Source organism: Salmo salar, chromosome ssa12 (assembly GCF_905237065.1).
Source record: "Salmo salar chromosome ssa12, Ssal_v3.1, whole genome shotgun sequence".
NCBI lineage: Eukaryota > Metazoa > Chordata > Actinopteri > Salmoniformes > Salmonidae > Salmo > Salmo salar.
This window is the reverse complement of record NC_059453.1, coordinates 60,788,738-60,806,734: the sequence shown is the minus strand read 5'-3', so window position 1 is coordinate 60,806,734 and position 17,997 is coordinate 60,788,738. Positions and strand designations below refer to the sequence as shown.

The window sequence follows — 17,997 nt, the reverse complement described above, 5'->3', positions numbered from 1 at the left end:
CTGGAGCAATTAAGGTTTAGTGCCTTGCTCAAGGGCATATCGACAGATTTTTCACCTTGTCGGCTCGGGGATTCGAACAAGCGGTTACTGGCCCAACGCTCTAACCGCTACCTGGCAGGAGACCTGCCGCCCATCTCTGGGGTAGAGGGTTATGATGACTCACAGTCCATTAGCGAAGTCATTCATGATGGATGTCAGGCTGGTGAAGGTCAGGATGGGGATCAGAGCAAACGGAAGCTATAGAACAAGGAAAGGCAGCAAGAACAGTTAAAACGGACTGCATTCAGTCCCCTTCTATACCTTTGAATACAAGCATCAATGTAACACCCTAAAAGACTCCCAGCCAGCCCTGATTAGCTGTTCTCCACTGGGAGAACAGCAGTACCGAATCTCCATGGTGTTCTCTCTCTAACCTGCATGTCCCCAGACCCAGCCTCTACTCTCTCTGACCTGCCCCCATGTCTCCTCTCTCTCTCTGACCTGCATGTCCCCAGCCCTCATGTATCCTCTCTGTCAAGCCTCCCTGTCTCCTCTCTCTCTCTCTTTGTCCTCCATGTCTCCAGACCTCCCACTCGCTTTCTCTCTGACCTGCATGCTCTGCAGCACGTTGAGGAAGTCGTTCATGCCCGTCAGGTGCTGCACGTCCTGGAAGATGGCCACCAGCAGGGTGGGGAAGATGGCGATGGAGCGGGTGAGAAGCACCCGTGCAAAACGGGACCAACGCAGATTCAAGAAACCCTGAGGCAGGGGCAAAGAGAGAGAGAACTAACAGTCAACACACCCACATCCGGACCTACACAAAACCCATTCTCTCACACATACACAATAATGGTTAACAATACAATTTGCAAACTCTCTCATACACACAGAAACACAGCCAATGAGTATATCAGCACTTTCTCACCTCCATGACAAACTGGCCAGAGTAAGTGCCAGTCATGGTAGAGCTCTGTCCGGCAGCAAGGATCCCGATGGCCCAGATGTAGAGGGCCACAGGGCCAAAGAAACAACCCAGCACTACCCCCTGTACAGTCAGAGAGACAGACAGAAAGAAAGAAAGACAGTCCCCTCTATGGTTATGCATCTTATCAAGACCTAAATAAATGTAATTTCATGACAAAATGATTGACAGATCCTGTGATTTCCTATCACAGGAGGTTATGTAGACTGTTGTTAATCCATTAAAGACATACTCCCTTGTAGATGTCCACCTGTAGCCTGCTGTTGTCCAGGGGGAAGAGGTCTGTGTGTGGACTGCCTGATGCATTGCACATTGCATTCTGTGACACACAGAGAAGAGCAGCAGCACATCACAAACAAAGGGCGTCACTGATTTAGAGGTGCCATACTGGCCATGCTATATTACTATTTATAAACTGGGTGGTTTGAGGCCTGAATGCTGATTGGCTTACAGCCGTGGTATATCAGACCGTATACCACGAGTATGACAAAAGTTATTTTTACTCTTCTAATTCGGTTGGTAACCAGTTTATAATAGTAATAAGGTCTGTAAAATATGGCCAATATACCACGACTAAGGGCTGTGTCCAGCCACTCTGTGTTGCGTCATGCATAAGAACAGTCCTTAACCATGGTATATTGGCCATATACCACTCCTCCTCTGGCCTTATTGCTTAAATAAAACATCTGTAAAGGAGTGTTACATTCTGAGACATAAGATGACATGCTGGGTCTGGTTAGTCGTTATACCCACCACTTCAATGTTGGTTTTCTCGTAGAAGGCCTCGGCAAACACTGCTACAACGAAGACGTTGATGAGGAAGGAGATGAAGAGAGCGATAGTCGACTCGATGAAGTAGTATTTGTTGGCCTCCTTCACCTCCTTCTTGTTCCCACGATCTATTGACCGAGACTAGACGATAAAATATCATTCAAATTAATTCAAATATAAAATCACAATTGCTGTGACATTGGACTTTCAGGTTGTTTGCCCCAAAAATTGGGCAATGATTCCATTTAAATTATTCTCAAAATATATTCACTAATATTGTATATGTCATAGTGAAGGTCTATGATGGCTCTGGGGCAGCAGGTAGCCTAGAGGTTAGAGAGGAGTGCCAGCAACCGGAGGCAAGAAGTGAGCTGGCAAACTGGAGGTTTGCTGATATCAAATCCCAGTCTTCATGGGCACACAAATTCCAAATAATGTATGCGACTGCAAAATCGAATGCTTCTAACCAAAAGAGTCACCTTACTTTGATACTTAAAACCTAAATCGATGCTGTCGTTAACGTGGTTCTTCAATAATTCTGCATTCGGTATCCAGCTGATTAGTTAAGCCGTGATATTTTCACATCATCTGATCCAAGAAGGAATTTTCCAAATGACAATCAAGTGACAAACAGCTGTTGTGATGGCACATGTGATGCAACAACAGCCCAAGTGTTGGGAAAAAAAGTGTTTGCGAGGAATGTCCAGAACAGGTATTCCCAAACGGGGGTACCCCCAGTTGTCGGGGTATGCCAAATAAAAATGTGATTCACATTTTCAAACAGTCCATTTATATTTTCCAACGGGTCTATACATTTGGGTGAGGTTTTTTCCTCGCCTGAGTAGCCTCGTTTCACTGCCAAAAATAAAATTAAACCATCTAGTGTTCAGCGAAATAACAACACAATGTCAAATACAGGTAGCCTAGTCCAATAATTAGCATCCAATCACATTAAACCGTTACTCTCTCGTGGGAATTCCAAACGCAGCTGGTGCTCATTCCGTTTGCTTGAAAACAGATAAATGGTAAAAAAAATAAATAAAAAGGCCCGCGTCCAGAGACACATACCAGCTCTACTGGTAGTACTGCTACGGCCAGCAGTACTACACCTGCACCTGTCGATGACACAAGTTGTTCTGCTTCCACGAGCACATCCAATGCTAGCATCAGTAATTCTACATGTGTTGTTAGCCCAGCTAGCATGGACACTGACAATTGTGAATCTGATGCAGCCAAAGAGCTACTGCCCCCTTACCCGGGAAAGCACCGAACAACAGACCGGGACGTTGGACCATCGGAGAGGCGCAAATATGATGAGAACTACATTGATTTGGGGGTCACTCATATTGGGAGTAGTGCCTTTCCTATGTGCAAAAGTACTCTCACACAACTCAATGAAACCTTCACTCTTGCGCAGACATTTAGAAACAAAACATGCCAATTTGAAAAATAAGCCACGGAAGTTTTTTGAGTGAGAATTAAGACGACTTTCAAGTAGTAAGACAGATACCATTAATAAGAAGGGGCTAGAAGCGTCTTATATGGTGATCTACCGAGTGGCTAGGACAGGAAAGACCCATTCTATTGTGGAGGACTTCATTCTTCCTGCTGCCGCGGATATGGCTGGGACAATGCTGGGGGTAAAAACTATACAGACAATATCCTTATCAAACAACACTGTTTCACGACACATCAGTGACATAGCAGGAGATGTCTTGAAACAATTACTGCTTAGCATACAAGACAGTGAACTCTATGCGTTAAAGCTGGATAAGTCAACAGTCGTGGCGGGCCAGGCACAGCTCCTGGTATATGTCCGTTATGTTTATAGGGGGGGGTCAGTTAAGGAAGACATCCTCTTCTGCAAACCACTGGAAACCAGGACAACAGGAGAGGATCTTTTTAAAGTACTGGATAGCTTTGTGACATCAAATGGACTTTGGTGGTCAAGATGTGTTGGTATCTGTACTGATGGCACAAAAGCCATGACAGGGAGACATAGTGGAGTGGTAACGCGCGTGCAACCAGTTGCTCCCGACGCCACTTGGGCACACTGCAGCATCCACCGAGAGGCTCTTGCTGCCAAAGGAATGCCTGACAGCTTGAAAGACGTTTTGGACACTACAGTGAAAATGATTAACTTTGTTAAAGCAAGGCCCCTGAATTCTTGTGTATTTTCTGCACTATGCAATGATATGGGCAGTGACCATGTAACACTTTTACAACATACAGAAGTGCGCTGGTTATCAAGGGGCAAAGTATTGACAAGTTTTTTTAAATTGTGAGACAAGCTTAAAGTTTTCTTTACTGACCATCATTTTCACTTGTCTGATCGCTTGCATGATAACGAGTTTCTCACACGACTGGCCTATCTGGGTGATGTTGTTTCTCACCTGAATGGTCTGAATATAGGATTACATGGACTCTCTGCAACTATATTCAATGTGCGGGACAAAATTGAGCCTAAGATTAAGAAGTTAGAGCTCTTCTCTGTCTGCATTAACATGAACACACAGGTCTTTCCCTCATTTAATTATTTTTTTTTGTGTGCAAATGAACAAGCTTACAGACAATGTCAAATGTGATATAGCGAAGCACCTGAGTGAGCTGGGTGCGCAATTACGCAGGTACTTTCCCGAAACAGACAATACAAACAACTGGATTCGTTATCCCTTTCATGCCCTGCCTCCAGTCCACTTACCGATATCTGAACAAGAGAGCCTCATCAAAATTGCAACAAGCAGTTCTTTGAAAATGTAATTTAATCAGAAGCCACTGTCAGATTTCAGGATTGGGCTGCGCTCAGAGTATCCTGCCTTGGCAAATCGCGCTGTTAAGACACTGATGCCCTTTGCAACCACATACCTATGTGAGAGTGGATTCTCAGCCCTCACTAGCATGAAAACTAAATACAGGCACAGACTGTGTGTGGAAAATGATTTAAGACTCTCTCCAATACAACCTTGCAGTTATGTGCATCCTTTCAAGCACACCCTTCTCATGAACCTGTAGTGATTTATTCACAATTTTCGATGAACAAATAAGGTTTAATATGTAAGATGGCTAAATAAAGAGCAAAATTGATTATTATTATATTATTATTTGTGCCCTGGTCCTATAAGAGCTCTTTGTCACTTCCCACGAGCCGGGTTGTGACAAACTCACACTCATTCTTATGTTTAATTAATGTAAAGTGTGTGTGTGTGGCAGGCTTACGATGATGGCAAAAAACAACATTTGAGAGTGCGCTGACCCTGGTGATAGAGGGGGTACGCAGCTGGAGGTTGAATGTTTGAAGGGGTACGGGACTATAAAAAGTTTGGGAACCACTGGTCCAGAATATTTTGGAGTCTCATTCGTTACGCAAGTGAAGACAGTTGTGCCTGGTTCTACGTTGGCTCGAAATATCCCTTGCAAATTGATGTTGATCTGTTGTTGTCTGCTTGATTTACAGAAGCATCTCGTTAGATTTAACAGAGAACGCATCAAGGTAATGAGTCCATGTTTTCAGTCTGCAATTGTGTAGTGATGGGTTTGGATATCTGAGCTTGAACTATTATTAATCATTAGTTCTAATAGAGACATGAGGGGTGCAATAGCTGAGGGTTTACACCATGAGTTGTCTGTAGGAGGAAGGGTTATGGTGGGTGGGAGGGGCTGAGTGCAGGGAAAACGGTCACATGTGGCAGTACTGATAAGGGGAAAGAGCCGTGGATGAGGGGGTCGAGGTCAGGTTAAGGGAAGAGGAACCGTTTATTTCCCGTATCACTTTGTTTCCTACCTAGTAATAAAGATGCAATGTTTAGCGAGAAGGAGGAGACTCCACCCAAAGTGGGGTACATATACCACCACTATCGTACCATGTCTTTGTCGATTCAGCTGTTCGATCCTTTGGGAAGAATACATTTAGTTTAAGCTTTCATAGTATCCGTTGAGTTCTTACTTGGATAATTAGAACCTAACAGTAGGATAGACCAGGGGTTCCCAAACTTTATCACTCGTGACCCCCCTTCCAGCATTGGGGAACATCTCGCACCCCCGTTGAGCACGAGTCACTCCTATTTATATGGGTAAAAGCACAGTTCATGACACAAACTCTTCACACCCCTCTTGTTGGTGGAGAGAATTTTTCAGGTTGAAGCTCATTTCATGCAATTCTACACATTTTGTCATGGGGTGTAAAAAAAACAATAATCTGCAATTTTAAATCAATTTTATTTGTAAATAAATACATGTTGCCATGTCTAATGTGTGACTAAAAGTGACAAAAAAATTGCACCAATATATATGGTCTAAAAAAAACAGCTGACATGGGCTGGTTGATCTGGACATTTCTGACAAGTTATAAATAGCTCTCCAAGGTCTGCAATGACTGACATGATAAGAGGAACTGATGATGCACTATCCAATTTCAAAATTATACCTTGTGCATTCTACTACAACTTTCAAGAGGAAGTTTAAAGCCGGACTGAGTTCCTTTAACCTCAGATGTAAATGGCAAAATGTTGATTTCCGTGGACAGAGTTCCTTTAACTGCCGCACAGTTTGGGATCCACTGGGATAGAATATTGCGCAAAACCAAACCCTGTTCCTATGATTTATTCTGGATATAATGACAAATTATACTGAACAAATATATAAATGCAACATACAATTTCAAAGGCTTTACTGAGTTACATTTCATATGAGGAAATAAATTCATCAGGCCCTAATCTATGGATTTCACATGACTGGGAATAGAAATAAGCATCGGTTGGTCACGGATACCTTAAAACAAAGGTCCCCACAAATAGCCTCAGGATCTCATCACGTTATTTCTGTGCATTCAAATTGCCATCAATTACGGCACAGGGCCGCCAGTGGTGAATTTGTCAATCTTGGTGTTCTCTGTTTGTTGTCCGTAGCTTATGCCTGCCCATACCATAAACCCACCACCACCTTGGGGCACACTGTTCAGTGTTGACATCAGTAAACCGCTCGCCCACACGACGCCATACACGTGGTCTGCAGGTGTGAGGCCTGTTGGGCGTACTGCCAAATTCTCAAAAATGACGTTGGAGGCGGTTTATGGTAGAGAAATTAACATTAAATGATCTGGCAACAGCTCTGGTGGACATTCCTGCAGTCAGCATGCCAATTACAAGTTCCCTCAAAACCTGAGACATCTGCACATTTTAAAGTTGCCTTTTATTGCCCGCAGCACAAGGTGCACATGTGCAATGATCATGCTGTTTAAATCAGATTCTTGATATGTCACACCTGCTCACTAAAAGGGATGTGCATATGGAACATTTCTGGGATCTTTTATTTCAGTTCATGAAACATGGGACCAAAAGTTTACATGTTGCATTTATATTTTTGTTCAGTGGGCTTATTCACAATATGTTCTGGTAATTAAATAACATGACAAATATACACTGCTCAAAAAAATAAAGGGAACACTAAAATAACACATCCTAGATCTGAATGAATGAAATAATCTTATTAAACACTTATCTTTACATAGTTGAATGTGCTGACAACAAAATCACACAAAAATAATCAATGGAAATCCAATTTATCAACACATGGAGGTCTGGATTTGGAGTCACACTCAAAATTAAAGTGGAAAACCACACTACAGGCTAATCCAACTTTGATGTAATGTCCTTAAAACAAGTCAAAATGAGGCTCAGTAGTGTGTGTGGCCTCCACGTGCCTGTATGACCTCCCTACAATGCCTGGGCATGCTCCTGATGAGGTGGCGGATGGTCTCCTGAGGGATCTCCTCCCAGACCTGGACTAAAGCATCCGCCAACTCCTGGACAGTCTGTGGTGCAACGTGGCGTTGGTGGATGGAGCGAGACATGATGTCCCAGATGTGCTCAATTGGATTCAGGTCTGGGGAACGGGCGGGCCAGTCCATAGCATCAATGCCTTCCTCTTGCAGGAACTGCTGACACACTCCAGCCACATGAGGTCTAGCATTGTCTTGCATTAGGAGGAACCCAGGGCCAACCGCACCAGCATATGGTCTCACAAGGGGTCTGAGGATCTCATCTCGGTACCTAATGGCAGTCAGGCTACCTCTGGCGAGCACATGGAGGGTTGTGCGGCCCCCCAAAGAAATGCCACCCCACACCATGACTGACCCACCGCCAAACCGGTCATGCTGGAGGATGTTGCAGGCAGCAGAACGTTCTCCACGGCGTCTCCAGACTCTGTCACGTCTGTCACATGTGCTCAGTGTGAACCTGCTTTCATCTGTGAAGAGCACAGGGTGCCAGTGGCAAATTTTCCAATCTTGGTGTTCTCTGGCAAATGCCAAACGTCCTGCACGGTGTTGGGCTGTAAGCACAACCTCCACCTGTGGACGTCGGGCCCTCATACCACCCTCATGGAGTCTGTTTCTGACTGTTTGAGCAGACACATTTGTGGCCTGCTGGAGGTCATTTTGCAGGGCTCTGGCAGTGCTCCTCCTTGCACAAAGGCGAAGGTAGCGGTCCTGCTGCTGGGTTGTTGCCCTCCTACGGCCTCCTCCACATCTCCTGATGTACTGGCCTGTCTCCTGGTAGCGCCTCCATGCTCTGGACACTACGCTGACAGACACAGCAAACCTTCTTGCCACAGCTCACATTGATGTGCCATCCTGGATGAGCTGCACTACCTGAGCCACTTGTGTGGGTTGTAGACTCCGCCTCATGCTACCACTAGAGTGAAAGCACCGCCAGCATTCAAAAGTGACCAAAACATCAGCCAGGAAGCATAGGAACTGAGAAGTGGTCTGTGGTTACCACCTGCAGAACCACTCCTTTATTGGGGGTGTCTTGCTAATTGCCTATAATTTCCACCTGTTGTCTATTCCATTTGCACAACAGCATGTGAAATTTATTGTCAATCAGTGTTGCTTCTGTAACCGATGTGAAATGGCTAGTTAGTTAGCGGTGGTGCGCGCTAATAGCTTTTCAATCAGTGACCTCACTCGCTCTGAGACTTGAAGTAGGGTTTCCCCTTGCGTTGCAAGGGCCGTGGCTCTTGTGGCGCGATGGGTAACGATGCTTCGGTGGGTGTCAGTTGTTGATGTGTGCAAGGGTCCCTGGTTTGAGCCCGGGTTGGGGCGAAGAGAGGGACGGAACCTACACTGTTACACTTCCTAAGTGGACAGTTTGATTTCACAGAAATGTGATTGACTTGGAGTTACATTGTGTTGTTTAAGTGTTCCCTTTATTTTTTTCAGCAGTATATTTTGTTTCCCATGTTACACCTGCAATTTTAAACAATACAAGGGGCTTGAAGACGACGACTTGAACTTGGAGCTCAGAAATTAAAAATACTCGAATAGGCCTACCTTAAAAATCTGACATTTCCTCAATTTAGTGCTTGAAAAGTCCTTGTAATTATTGTAGCCAATTTCTAAGTTAAAATTAACACCCTTATAATTATCTGTGATTTCATTTTTGATCAGTTTTTGTGAGAGATGTGGCCACTTTTGTTTGTTTCCCACTACTTCAATTGAAGGGTGTTACTCTACTCTGTTGAGGTAAAACCATGTGTGGTTATTATGAGGACGACAACATCTAATGTTGGCTTCAACTTCGCTTTCCATACAAATCCTTCAATTAAAAAAAAGCAACCTGGTTTTTGGTCACTTTCTCATTATAAAAATAGCGATTGTGAGATTAATGCTACCGCTATTCATGGATTTTTATGTGTGCCTGCGTCTGCTATAGTATACAGGGGAAAAAATGCATGCATCCAATCTATTTCGTCAGGCAATGTCCACATTACTCTCACATATTTTAGAATGCAATAATAATTTGAATATCAATGCATTGGCAAGGCCTACAAAATGCATTATTCTTAAAGTGATAATGGCCTACTTTTTCCTGACACTTTTTACTTGCTTTTTTTTGGGGGGGGTCTGTATTAGGCCCTATATGTACAATTATATAACATTGATGTCCTTGAAAATTACAATTAAGTATTTGAAAAAGTCCTTGAATTTGACCTATCAATGTCTGTATGAACCCTGCTTAAAGGATGTATAGTCCTAGACCTATGTCATTGTATAGGTGGCGTTATGGGTCAATTTGCATATATTCATTCCTCTAAGTACACATGTGAAACTGCATTAAAATCTTTTTTATTTACGTTTCAAAGCATTTCAAATGTTGATTCTATGGGGCCAATGTCACACATTGGCCCCATAGAAAGACCCTTATGTAAGCCGACATGCATGTATGTGTGTCTTTTGGAGGGGTTGGGTTAAAAGCGGAAGTCAAATTTCGGTTGGCCCTTGTTTGGTCTTAAGTCATAGTGAAGGTCTGATTCCTTGTACTATGTCCCAATTACTTATTTGACTAAACTGTACTGTCACAGTAAAGGCATTTAGCTCCCCTGTACGATGTCAGTGAAAGTCTCACACTATGGGCCGTATGCACCCTCTGTAGCGCCTTGCGGTCGGATGCCACAGTTGCAATACCAAGCGGTGATGCAGCCAGTCAAGATGCTCTCAATGGTGCAACTCCTCAAGGAACTGAGGGTCCATACTATGTCAAAGCAGATCTTTGACTCCCCTGTACCATGTCATAACGCAAGAGACCTACCTTGACGAGAGCTGAGTGCAGGTAGATGTTGTGGGGCATGATGACGGCTCCTACGATGCCCACAGCCTGCTCCATCTGGGCAGGACCACAGCCCTCACAGTACGGCAGAAACATCCCCTTCAGCAGCTCCCCCTGGTCCGGACGCACCATCACATACTACAGGCACATACAAGAAACGACAGTCAGATACACACACGTAGAAACAAAAACCTAACAAATTCTATCAAAGCTACGCTATATATTATCAAACCAGCTGCCAGGTCTATGGGAGAAGTTGGAAAGTGTTAATGATCAATACAGGGAAAAACTTGTTCTTACCTCATACCCAAAGCTTACAGCCATGATTGTGATGAGAAACCCAAAGAAGGCTTCAAGTTTTCTCAGGCCTAAAAAACAAAAGTTGAAAATCACATTGAAACACACCCATACAGAAATTGATACACACCTCTACCCAAGGACCATTAAATCACATACACATCTTGGTATGCGTCAAAGAAACACTCACCATATTTATCTAGAAAGAGGAACACAAAGGTGTCAATGATTGTGATAAGGACACCTCCCCAAAGTGGAATCCTGGTAGATGGCAAACAACAAATGTTAGTTTGAGCCCAATACATTGACCTCTAGAGCGGCAGTTTTATGCCTATGTCTACATCCCAAAAGTTACTGCATGTCTGCATCTCCACTTTTGATCAGAGGCACCCTATTCCCTATATTGTGCACTACTTTTGAACAAAGGTCATTATACAGTGCATTCAGACCTTTTGACTTTTACCCCCCAAAAAAATACGTTTCAGCCTTATTCTAAAATGGATTAAATAATTTTTTCCCCCTCATCAATCTATACACAATACCCCATAATGACAAAGCAAAAACTGTTTTTTAGAATTTTTTGCAAATGCATTAAAAATCTAAAACTGAAATCTAACATTTACATAAGTATTCAGACCCTTCACTCAGTACTTTGTTGAAGAACCTTTGGCAGCGATTACAGCCCCGAGTCTTCTTGGGTATGATGCTACAAGCTTGGCACACCTGTATTTGGGGAGTTTCTCCCATTCGTCTCTACAGATCCTCTCAAGCTCTGTCAGGTTGGATGGTGAGCATAGCTGCACAACTATTTTCAGGTCTCTCCAGAGATGTTCGATCAGGTTCAAGTCCGGGCTCTGGCTGGGCCACTCAAGGACATTCAGAGACTTATTCTGAAGCCACTCCTGCATTGTCCTGGCTGTGTGCTTAGGGTTGTTGACCTGTTGGAAGGTGAACCTTCACCCCAGTCCGAGGTCCTGAGTGCTCTGGAGAAGGTTTTCATCAAAGATCTCTGTGTACTTTGCTCCGTTCATCTTTCCCACGATCCTGACTAGTCTCCCTGCCGCTGAAAAACATCCCAAAACCATGATGCTGCTGCCACCACCACGCTTAAGCGTAGGGATGGTGCCAGGTTTCCTCCAGACGTGATGCTTGGCGTTCAGGCCAAAGAGTTCAATCTTGGTTTCATCAGAACAGAGAATCTTGTTTATCATGGTCTGAGAGTCCTTTAGCTCCCTTTTGGCAAACTCCATGCGGGCTGTCATGTGCCTTTTACTGAGGAGTGGCTTCCGTCTGGCCACTCTACCATAAAGGTCTGATTGGTGGTGCTACAGAGATGGTTGTTCTTCTGGAAGGTTCACCCATCTCCACAGAGAAACTCTGGAGCTCTGTCAGAGTGACCATCGGGTTCTTGGTCACCTCCCTGACCAAGGCCCTTCTCCTCCGATTGCTCAGTTTGGCTGGCTGGCCAGCTCTAGGAAGAGTCTTGGTGGTTCCAAACCTCTTCCATGTAAGAATGATGGAGGCCACTGAGTTCTTGGGTACCTTCAATGCTGCAGACATTTTTTGGTACCCTTCCCCAGATCTGTGCCTCGACACAATCCTGTCTTATATAGACAGATGTGTGCCTTTCCAAATCATGTTCAATCAATTGAATTTACCACAGGCGGAATCCAATCAAATTGTAGAAACATTTCAAGGATGATCAATGGAAACAGGATGCACCCGAGCTCAATTTTGAGTCTCATAGCAAAGGGTCTGAATGCTTATGTAAGTAAGGTATTTCTGTTTTTTATAAATGTGCAAAAATATCTAAAAACCTGTTTTGGCTTTGTCATTATGGGGTATTGTGTGTAGATTGACGAGGACATTTTATTTAATCCATTTCAGAATAAGGCTGTAACATAACAAATTGTGGAAAAAGTCAAGGGGTCTGAATACTTTCCGAATGCACTGACAAAGGGAAACCCAGCCGCGAGCTGTCCAGTGACGCGAGCCTACCAGACGAGCTAAATACTAACTATGCGCGCTTCGAAGCTAGCAACACTCAACTATGCATGAGAGCACCATCTGTTCCGGACGACTGTGTGATCATGCTCTCCGTAGCCGATCTGAGTAAGACCTTTAAACAGGTTAACATTCACAAGGCCACAGGGCCAGAAGCATCACCAGGACGAGTACTCAGAGCATGCACTGACCAGCTGGTGTCTTCACTGACATTTTCAACATCTTCCTGACCCAGTCTGTAATACCTACATGTTTCAAGCAGACCACCATAGTCCCTGTGCCCAAGAACACCAAGGTAACCTGTTTAAATGGCTATTGCCCCGTAGCACTCACATCTCTGAAATGCTTTGAAAGGCTGATCATGACTCACATCAACATCATCATCCCAGACACCCTGGACCCACTCCAATTCACATACCACCCCAACAGATAACACAATCTCTATAGCACTCCACACTGCCCTTTCACACCTGGATAAAAGGAATACCTATGTGAGAATGCTGTTCATTGACTACAACTCAGTATTCAACACCATTGTGCCCTCCAAGCTCATCACTAAGCTAAGGACCCTGGGATCAAACACCTCCCTCTGCAACTGGATCCTGGACTTCTTGATGAGCCGCCCCCAGGTACTGAGGGTAGGCAACAACACATCCGCCACGCTGACCCTCAACACAGGGGCCCCGTAGGGGTTAGTGCTTAGTCCCCTTCGTACTCCCTGTTCACCGATGACTGCATGGCGCACGACTGAAACGCCATCATTAAGTTTGCCGATGACAACGGTGGTAGGCCTGATCACCGACGACGATGAGACAGCCTACAGGGAGGTCAGAAACCTGGCAGTGTGGTGCCAGGACAAAAACGTCTCCCTCAACGTCAGCAAGACAGAGGTGCTGATCGTGGACTACAGGAAACGGAGGGCCGAGCACGCCCCCATCCACTGGGCTGTTGTGGAACAGGTCGGGAGCTTCAAGTTCCTTGGTGTCCACATCACTAAGGAACTATCATGGGCCACAAACATCAACACAATATATATATATTTTTTCCCCCCACCTTTATTTAACCAGGTAGGCTAGTTGAGAACAAGTTCTCATTTACAACTAGTGTAGAGGGCACAAAAACCCTTCTTCCCCCTCAGGAGGCTGAAAGGATTTGGCATGGGCCCTGAAATCCTCAAAAGGTTCGACAACTGCACCATTGAGAGTATCTTGACTGGCTGCATCACGACTTGGTATGTCAACTGTTTGGCATCCGACCGCAAGACGCGACAGAGGGTAGTGCATACGGCCCAGTATATCACTTGGGCCGAGCTCCCTGCCATCCAGAACCTCTAGACCAAGCGGTGTCAGAGGAAGGCCCTAAAAATTGTCTAATACTCCTGCCACCCAAGTCAGACTGTTCTCTCTGCTACTGCATGGCAAGTTGTACCGATGCACCTGGTCTGAAACCAACAGGACCCTGAACAAGTTCTACCCCCAAGCTAAAAGACTGCTAAATAGTTCAAACGTTTACTAATAGCTACCCAGAATATCGGCATTGACCCTTTTTGCACTAATCTCTTTTGACTCATCACATATGCTGCTGTTACTGTTTATTATCTATCCCGTTGACTAGTCACTTTATCCCTACCTATACATATCTACCTCAATTACCTCGTACCCCTGCATATCGATCCAGTACTGGTACCTTGTGTATATAGCAAACTCCTTGTGTCACTTTTTTCTATTTGTTCTACTATTTATATATGTTTGTCTCTCTGCATTGTTGGGAAGGTCCCGTAAGTAAGCATTTCACTGTTAGTCTACATGTATTTACGAAGCATGTGACAAATAAAATTTGATTTGATTCTTAGTGTAGTAAACTATAGTCTAGTTGGGCGCTGGCTGGTGGTACTGTAGCTACCTGCCAACAGAGAGGAGGTTGAAGGCAATGGCACAGCCAATGACCTCCTGCATGTCTGAGCCAATGATGGCCAGCTCCACCATCAGCCACAGGATAATACGAGGAACCTGGGAGTGAAAAGGGGATGGAGGTGTGAATAACCAGACTGAATATAACACACACATCAACCACATTCAATTACATTAAACAAAACCCTTTTATATGGTATTATACCAGAGTGTGTATGAAGAACTGGAGTGTGTGTGTGTGTAAGGCGAGGGAGGGATACTCACAGTAGGGTACTGGCGGTTGCAGACCTCTGCTAGGTGCATCCCTGTGACAACCCCCAGGCGTGCAGCCAACCTCTGCAAGAGGAGGCCGATGATGGTGGCTCCTAACAATACCCACAGGAGCTGAAAGAGGGAGAATGGTGATGAAGCATGGGATTAAATGAGTCAATGAAAGAAATAACCAAGAGCAAAACGACCAGAGGGAATAAGGTATGCTGATTATAGAATTGAATGGAATAAAATACAACTTCACTGTCAAACAGAGATAGAACTTTGCAGATGAAATCATTTTTGCCATAGTTTTTGAGCATAGTACCCCTGCCGCTAGAGAGTGAAGGTCACCCATGGCGGATGTTGTGTCTGTGTTCACCTTAAAGCCAGCTTTGGCTCCAGACTGTAGATCAGACTCGATGTTCCCTGGGTCCAGATAGGCGATGCTCATCAAGAAACCAGGTCCCGTAAAGGCCCAGAGTTTACGGAAACTGAACATCTGAACGAGATAATCACGAATAGCACAATTAACGCCTGAAAATAAATCTTAGCATGAAGTATTATCTGTCATTGATGTTAGGATGATTCATAAATCCTAAACTATTCTATAGACAAAGCAACTTCATGTATTAAACTTTATACAGGTCATAAACTTCATGTAATAGGCTCTGAGGTCATAGGCCCTGTGATGTCACTGACTGAGGTAATAATAATCTCTATGATGTCAGACAGAGATAACAATAATCCCTGTGATGTCATAGGCTCTATGACTCAATAATCATTGTGATGTTATACCTGGTGAGGTTATAATAACTCTTGTGATTCCATAGGCTCTATGACTCAATAACTTTGAAGTCATAGTCCTCATGAAAGCCCTTTGATGCCATGGGCTCTGAGTTAATGCCGCGTTCAAAACAACTCAGAAACTTTCGACTTGGAAATAGAGCTCATCTTTATATTTCCAAGTCGAATGTTTGAGTTTCCTACTTGGAAAGTATCAGAATCAACCAATTGATAGCTCTACGCAAAAAAACATATGCACATATTTAACTCTGAGGTTCTGAGTTGTCTTGAAAGCACCAGAGTACTCCTTGTGATGTCATAGATCCTGGGGGTCATAGGCTCTGTGTTAATAATCCCTGTGAGGTCATACGCCATATAATGGCTTCAGTACCTGGGTGACATCCTCTGGAATTGGCACCTTCTCCTCAAAGTATGTAGAGAAGGGCTCATCGTCCGGGACCCCAGACACTGTTGAGGCTGGCGGAGAGATGGAGCTGTGCTGGTCCTGGGTGGTCTTGATAACCCCATTCTCCTGTAAAGACTCCTCTGAAGAAAGGAGAGGGGGGAAAAGACAAAAATGTCCCTCAACAATTTCCACAACAGCAGCATGTTGCCTATACTTCATTCTGTTGACATGAAAACAACAATTGTGAGTATATGACCCTAAACAATATGAAGAGAGATTCTATTCTACCCACACTATTCCCATGACAAGCCATCTGTTCTATACAACACCAGATAAAAGCAGACATTCACTGGAAACCTTGCCACAGTCAACAGATTGAAAGCTCTACTTTCATTCTCCACAATCACTTCTGTCATTAAAGTCATAAATGCCTAGAAGGCAGCATTTGCCATTTTCAACAAGAAAGTGCCACATATAGCCCGGTACATCAAAGTCATGTGTAAAAAGTGTGTCAATCAATATTCTGAAACCAACTGAGTCTTCAGGAAGGGCCCACAAACTTGTTTTGACACAATTTTAAACATTTCAGGTTAAAAAGTAAAGTAGATATAATGTCAACAATAGGTTAATGCAAGGCGACTGAGGACACCTTTTTCTCTTAAGACATTTTTAGGCTATATCTAGGCCTAATTATACATCAAATCAAATTGTATTTGTCACATACACATGGTTAGCAGATGTTAATGCGAGTGTAGCGAAAAGCTTGTGCTTCTAGCTCCGACCATGCAGCAATATCCAACAAGTAATCTAACCTAACAATTTCACAACAACTACCTTATACATACAAGTGTAAAGGAATGAATAAGAATATGTACATAAAAATATATCAATGAGTGATGGCCGAACAGCATAAGCAAGATGCAGTAGATGGTATAGAGTACAGTATATACATATGAGTAATGTAGGGTATGTAAACATTATATAAAGTGGCATTGTTTAAAGTGGCTAGTGATACATTTATTACATCACTTTTTCCATTATTAAAGTGGCTAGAGTTGAGTCAGTATGTTAGCAGCAGCCACTCAATGTTAGTGATGGTTGTTTAACAGTCTGATGGCCTTGAGATAGAAGCTGTTTTTCAGTCTCTCAGTCCCCGCTTTGATGCACCTGTACTGACCTCGCCTTCTGGATGATAGCGGGGTGAACAGGCAGTGGCTCGGGTGGTTGTTGTCCTTGATGATCTTTTTGGCCTTCCTGTGACATCAGGTGGTGTAGGTGTCCTGGAGGACAGGTAGTTTGCCCCCGGTGATGCGTTGTGCAGACCGCACCACCCTCTGGAGAGCCTTACGGTAGTGAGCCTTATGCTGCTGCGCCTTCTTCACCACGCTGTCTGTGTGGGTGGACCATTTCAGTTTGTCCGTGATGTGTACGCCGAGGAACTTAAAACTTTCCACCCTCTCCACTACTGTCCCGTCGATGTGGATAGGGGGCTGCTCCCTCTGCTGTTTCCTGAAGTCCACGATCATCTCCTTTGTTTTGTTGACATTCAGTGTGAGGTTATTTTCGTGACACCACACTCCGAGGGCCCTCACCTCCTCCCTGTAGGCCGTCTCGTCGTTGTTGGTAATCAAACCTACCACTGTAGTGTCGTCTGCAAACTTTATGATTGAGTTGGAGGCGTGCATGGCCACGCAGTCATGGGTGAACAGGGAGCACAGGAGAGGGCTGAGAACGCACCCTTGTGGGGCCCCAGTGTTAAGGATCAACGGGGTGGAGATGTTACCTACCCTTCACCACCTGGGGGCGGCACGTCAGAAAGTCCAGAACTCAGTTGCACAGGGCAGGGTTGAGACCCAGGGTCTCGAGCTTAATGACGAGTTTGGAGGGTACAATGGTGTTAAATGCTGAGCTGTAGTCAATGAACAGCATTCTTACATAGGTATTCCTCTTGTCCAGATGGGTTAGGGCAGTGTGATTGCAATTGCGTCGTCTGTGGACCTATTGGGGCGG

The 17,997-nt window shown here is 44.4% G+C and overlaps 1 protein-coding gene across 5 annotated transcripts in view; it reads right to left on the bottom strand.

Moving 5' to 3' along the window:
* Positions 1 to 17,997, bottom strand: part of LOC106565428 (natural resistance-associated macrophage protein 2) — a 51,226-nt gene that overhangs the window by 8,270 nt on the left and 24,959 nt on the right. For all 5 annotated transcript variants that reach the window (XM_045691598.1, XM_014132551.2, XM_014132552.2 and 2 more), the window contains exons 3-14: positions 15,973 to 16,127; positions 15,178 to 15,297; positions 14,811 to 14,930; positions 14,539 to 14,645; positions 10,823 to 10,893; positions 10,636 to 10,703; positions 10,318 to 10,473; positions 1,715 to 1,873; positions 1,194 to 1,280; positions 905 to 1,024; positions 589 to 738; positions 164 to 237 (exon numbers count right to left, since the gene is read on the bottom strand). In XM_045691598.1, coding sequence (XP_045547554.1) covers positions 164 to 237; positions 589 to 738; positions 905 to 1,024; positions 1,194 to 1,280; positions 1,715 to 1,873; positions 10,318 to 10,473; positions 10,636 to 10,703; positions 10,823 to 10,893; positions 14,539 to 14,645; positions 14,811 to 14,930; positions 15,178 to 15,297; positions 15,973 to 16,127 — 1,387 coding nt within the window. The remainder of the gene's footprint in view (positions 1 to 163; positions 238 to 588; positions 739 to 904; positions 1,025 to 1,193; positions 1,281 to 1,714; positions 1,874 to 10,317; positions 10,474 to 10,635; positions 10,704 to 10,822; positions 10,894 to 14,538; positions 14,646 to 14,810; positions 14,931 to 15,177; positions 15,298 to 15,972; positions 16,128 to 17,997) is intronic.